The following is a 6,000-nucleotide window of genomic DNA, read 5'->3' as shown; positions in this document are numbered from 1 at the left end:
AACTGTTAGGGAGTGGCACTTTTTCACGCAGCTATCCTCATTCATTCTCACCACATGTCCAAACCAGCGCAATCGTCTCTCTTGCACACCACTACTGACGCTTCTTATGTTCAGCTTTTCTCTCAAGATACTTACACTCTGATGGGTATGCACATTTACATTACACATCCAGCAGAGCATACTGGCTTCATTCCTTGCGAGCTTACGCATGTCCTCAGCAGTCACAGCCCATGTTTCACTGCCATGTAGCATGGCTGTTCGTACACATGCGTCATACAGTCTGCCTTTTACCCTGAGTGAGAGTCCCTTTGTCGCCAGCAGAGGTAAGAGCTCTCTAAACTTGGCCCAGGCTATTCTTATTCTAGCAGTTACACTTTCAGCGCACCCACCCCCACTACTAACTTGGTCACCCAGATAGCGGAAGCTATCAACTACCTCTAGTTTTTCTCCCTGGAATGAGATAGAAGTTGTTTCCTGTTTGTTTACAGTGTTTATTGCACCTGAACATCTGCCACATACAAAGACTAACTTTGTAGTTAATCTGCCTTTGATATTGCTGCACCTCTTATGTGTCCATAGCTTGCACCGGGTACATCTTATAGAGTTACTACCTACTCCTTTACTGCATACTGAGCAGGGCCATCTACCTGAAGGGGTTTGTGTTTTATCTACCTTCCTACTTATTAGGATTTTGGTTTTTGCTAGGTTGACTCTAAGGCCCTTCGATTCTAGTCCTTGCTTCCACACCTTAAACTTCTCCTCTAGTTCTGATAGTGACTGCGCAATTAGTGCAAGGTCATCAGCATAGAGGAGCTCCCAGGGGCAACCTGTCTTGAATTCCTCTGTGATCGCCTGGAGGACTATGATAAATAGGAGGGGGCTGAGGACGGAACCTTGGTGGACCCCTACCTCTACCCGGAATTCATTACTGTACTCATTTCCAACCTTCACCTTACTGACAGCATCTCTGTACATGGCTCGCACAGCTCTCACTAACCATTCTTCTATCCCAAGTTTCCTCATTGACCACCAGATTAGGGATCGGGGGACCCTGTCAAAGGCTTTCTCCATGTCAACGAAGGCCAGGTACAGAGGTTTATCCTTGGCTAGATATTTCTCCTGCAGCTGTCTCACTAGAAATATGGCATCAGTGGTGCTTTTACCTGGCACGAACCCAAACTGCATCTCATCTAAATTGATTTGCTCCCTAATTAGTTGGGCTATGACCCTGTCCGTAACTTTCATAACCTGATCTAACAGCTTGATGCCTCTGTAATTATTAGTGTCTAAAGCGTCACCTTTACCTTTGTAGCAGTTTACTATGGAGCTGCTACACCAGTCATTGGGTATGACTCCTTCGTGTATCACCTGGTTCGTAATACGGGTGACTAGGCTGTAGCCAACACTGCCAGATATTTTGAGCATCTCTGCAGTGATTCCTGATGGGCCGGGGGCTTTCCCTGTCTTCATACTCTTAATTGCTTTATCCACCCTGGTACTGTCAACTCGGATAGCTGGTCCCTCTGTTGGGTCGACATACAGCAGGCTCTCTTTCTCCCATTCATTCTCTTTATTAAGCAATCTATCGTAGTGGCATCTCCAGACCTCTTTCTTTGCAGCCTCATTTAGTGCAAGTGTACCATCATTCATGCGAACACATTTCTCTCCTACAACATCACTATTCTCTCTCCTACACTGTATATATATATAAATAAGCAACAAGGATATCCAAAGTTAATGCAGTACATATATATATGTATGTAAATGTGTGCACCTTTATCCTGACTTCACATGTTGTTTTTTACCAGTCTTCCATAGAAAATATGTCTTTTCATGGAAAAGTTGGTAACAAGAGGAGTTCCTTGTCAATGAAAAATCTGTCTCAACAAATTCTATCTGATCCATCCAGGCATGGAGAAATGGACATTAAGTGATGATGGTGGTTGTTGTTGTAGTTCTATTGAATAGCCTCCATCTGTGCCATATTTTCAATATTATCCATTGTTATTTTATTTTTATTTTATGTTTATTGATTACTTTATTTCATTTTGTTTTCACTATCATTCTACCATTTCAGGTAAATGGTTTTACTTTAGGTCAGCAACCTGGCAGCAATACAATAAGTATGGAGGAGGTTGCTATGGGTTTCATTCGGGTTGCTAATGAATCTATGTGTCGTCCCATTAGAGCTCTCACCCAGGTAAGCTGCAATTGTTACAAATGTACAACTTTCAAGTTTCCATAGCTGTTGTTCTCTAACATCTAATGTGATTTTTCTTTTGTCTTGTTTTGTTTCTGCTTTTAGTCATCGGACTGCAGCCTTACTAGAGCACTGTCTTCAAGAATTTGGCTATGTGGTTCAGAAATTTACTTTATAACCACATGGCCCTAAGTTCAATCCCATTGCACATGGCCTTGGGCAAGTGTCTACAATAGCCTTATGTTGACCAATAATCCTAGCTTGATGAGAATGGAAACAAAAACGAAATGATGATTTTCAATCAATCTATTGTAATATTTGTTCAGTACCAGTTACAGACACTTCTTTGGCATTCTTGCTCTCTGAAATGCAATGAACCCATTGGATTGATCAATTGCAAAACTGTAACCAATAGTGCTATTATTCACTAATTGCAATATAAATAAACAATGAGCTCCACCAAAAGCATCCAAGAATCAGGGGTTGTATTCATCCAGGTGACACTTTAGGCCTGGTTCACTGCCCAAGCAGTAGGTCTGATCCATATTCTTGTAACAGTGAATTCTGCCAAATGCACCCAAGGCATGTGTTTTTTTTTTTTTGTTCTTATGTAGCTTCGGGTCAGCCATAGTTAAGCAGTCCTAATATGCAGGTAGTCAATTGAATGGCAAGATACAACCCTCTGATCCATTTTGCTGGTTATAGTATGCATTTACCTAGCTATGGGAACATACTGCACAATCTAAGCTGCAGTAACTAATCATATGGGGTGGAGTATGACAGAATAGATGTGGTGCATTCTTTCCATTGTACAGTCTTTTACTACCTATCCACAGATTCTGCTGATGGCCATAGAAGCAAGCAAAGTGGACTTGGTCTGAGATTTTAATGTTGCTGCTTTCATTCTTTGTTCGTTTGGGTTGAGTATGATAGTGTTTTTTTTTTCAGATGACGTTGTTGTAGTCTTTCAGGATATTGTATATGTACCAGAATGTTTGGAGTTGGTTATCATATAATGGCTTGGACAGTCGAGATTAAATATTTCTGCAGTAATTACCCTATTTGCTGTTGTATAATACTTTCATTTTTTTATCTTTAAATGTACAAAAAAAATTGCTCTGTATCTAATGCACTCATATTACAAATGGAAAACTAAGTGTCATAGTCTAGGGAACCAGGTGAGCTTAATCCTGCTAGGTACAATAATTGTTACTAATAAAAAATATTGCAAACCAGTCAAATTATCACACACTATAAGCACAAACTAATGGTATGTTGGAAGTTATGTGGGAGAAGTCAAATCATTCTATTATATCTCCTTCTTCAGCGTACATAACCTTCACCTGGTATGTCTTATTTATCTAAATGAAATATTCACTTTGAAAGGAATGGTGACAAACTTTCATTTACCTCTCAACTGTTTGCAATAAGTGGGTGATAATAGTTACACCCTGGTGGCTGATCGTAGTTACATAAAACATTCACAGCCAGAAATATAAGATTTACATCCTTTATGGAAATTCTCTTGACCACAATATAAACAACTATACAGCTGGACTGAAAGAAGGCAAAATTGAACTACAGTACTCCCATATGATAAATTTATGGTTTCATACTTATACCAGTACACTGTAACAATATTGCATTCACTTGCACAGAATCATGCATTTTTTCCTACAAAACAACTTTAAAATGTCTTTCAATAAGTGTATGATGAAAAATACTAAATTTCTTCTTACACTAAATATCCTTGTAAAATAGCAGTGCATCTTATATGCAGGCAAATACAATAACTATCATCACATGTCCAGGTGGTCACCAGTTTTTACAATTTTGGTTTTGCTATGTAGGTGGTTGGTCTATGGATGCAGTTTGTGTACAATTTTTTAAGATGTGTAGTGTACAGTTTGTGTAAATTGTAGTTTATTGTGGATCATTGAATAGAGAGTGGGAGCCTATAGAAGACATATGCTCCATGATAGTTCTGATGTGTTGTTATATACCATTATTGTCATTTCTTTCTGTTGGTAAAATATGGTACGAGGTAATATCAACAAGTTCCCGGACTAGTTTTGTAGTGCACCAACAGATGGCAGCACACAGTTGCATGTGTAGTGAGAGCTAGCAGTGACCTTCATGAGGCAGTGTGCCAAGTGACATTGCTGTGTTTACTTCGCAAGTTGTGAAGTTTGTGTTTTTGTGATTACGTGTATGCTGTCGTCTACAATTTTATCATGGACAAGAACAATGAGCCAATGTGAAATTTTGTGTTAAACTTGGGAAGTTTGTTTCAACAAGCTTATGGTGCAATGTTTTCGAGTGGCATAGGCACTTCAAAAGCAGAACATCCCTGGAAGATGATGAGTGATTTGGAAGACATGCCACATGCATCACCCCATGAAATGTGGTATTATGCATTGAGAATTTGTTCCCCAGGGCCAGCTCATCAATCAAGAGTTCTACTGCAATGTTTTGAAGCATCTGAGGGAGGATATTCTGCAAAAGTGACCAGATCTGTGGAGCACAAAGAATTGGATTCTTCACCAAGCTTTTCTCACTCATGAGTTGCGCACCAAAAACATGGTATCACTTTTGCACCCACCGTATTTGCCATATTTTAGCACCTTTGGCCTTCCATCTCTTTCCCAATGTGAAAATGCAGCTTAAAGGTCACTCTTTTAACACCTTTGTCGAGATCCAGAGTGAATCACAGAAGATCCTTGACTCACTTATGGAAAAAAGACTTCCAGACTGGATTCCAAAAGTGGCAGGAATGCTGGGAGCGGTGTATTGCTGCACAAGATGACTATTTTGAAGGAGATAATGTTAAAACTTAGGTAAATAAGTTATTTTTTATCAAACATAACTAGTCCAGAAACCTTTTGATTCCACCTTGTATTTGTGATTGCTCTAAACGTATTTGTGCATCATTCTTTTTTTTACTATCTTCTCTGTGTACTATGAATGTTATGGAAATGTAAGTAAATCCTAATATTTTAGTCTTCTGTGTTTGGTTGAGTGTGGTTGTGGTTGTAAATACAAGTATGTATAAATTCATGTGAGATTTTATTACCCTGCATGCATAAGTGAAAGCAGGGTATTGTAATCACTTGTCTGTGTGTTTGCAAAATTACTCCAAAATGGCTGAACAGACTTTCACCACATTTGGCAGAAATACTCATTGGGTAAGTGGCTCGATATGAACATTTGGTTTGATTAATCTTTAAAAAAAAAAATCGAACTTACAAATTTCTTGGTAAGCAAGTGGTTATATTATTTTGTTCACTTTCTTTTACATATGAATCGACCCTTGTCTGTTTGTGCATAGATCATGGTGTACTTATGCGCATAGACATGAATGCGTACATACATACATACATACATACATGCATACATACATATGCAACTCTGTGTGTGTGTGTGTGTACACCGATGAATTTGAGGGTTTTGTTTATTTATGGGTTGATTTCTTAATTTCACCAGAGTATAAATACTTATAATAGTGATATTTAAAAAAAAAAATTTTTTAATCAACCTTACAAATTTCCCAATTAGTAAGTGGTCATATTATTTTGTTCACTTTCTTTTTCATATGAATTGACCCGTGCCTGTGTGTGTACAGATCATGGTGTACCTATGCGCATAGACATATGTGCATACATACATAATTGAAAAAGTTCGTTCTAAGTATAAAGATACCATAAATAATTATAAAAATGGAGAGAAAAGATGTTAAAAAAATCAAAATTAGATTTAATAAGTACATACAAATGTTTCAAAGGGCAATACAAATATGTAAG

At 38.2% G+C, this 6,000-nt stretch overlaps 1 protein-coding gene across 3 annotated transcripts in view; it reads left to right on the top strand.

The window, feature by feature from the left end:
• Positions 1 to 6,000, top strand: part of LOC106867745 (5-oxoprolinase) — a 267,840-nt gene that overhangs the window by 106,970 nt on the left and 154,870 nt on the right. For all 3 annotated transcript variants that reach the window (XR_008266373.2, XM_089338272.1, XM_052975150.2), the window contains one exon: positions 2,078 to 2,200. Coding sequence is in view for 2 of the 3 variants with exons in the window: in XM_089338272.1 (XP_089194398.1) it covers positions 2,078 to 2,200 (123 nt within the window). In the remaining variant the exon portion in view is untranslated. The remainder of the gene's footprint in view (positions 1 to 2,077; positions 2,201 to 6,000) is intronic.

The sequence above is a fragment of the Octopus bimaculoides genome, chromosome 20, assembly GCF_046866305.1.
Source record: "Octopus bimaculoides isolate indiv1 chromosome 20, ASM4686630v1, whole genome shotgun sequence".
Classification (NCBI taxonomy): Eukaryota; Metazoa; Mollusca; class Cephalopoda; order Octopoda; family Octopodidae; genus Octopus; species Octopus bimaculoides.
This window is presented reverse-complemented; position numbering and strand designations above follow the sequence as displayed.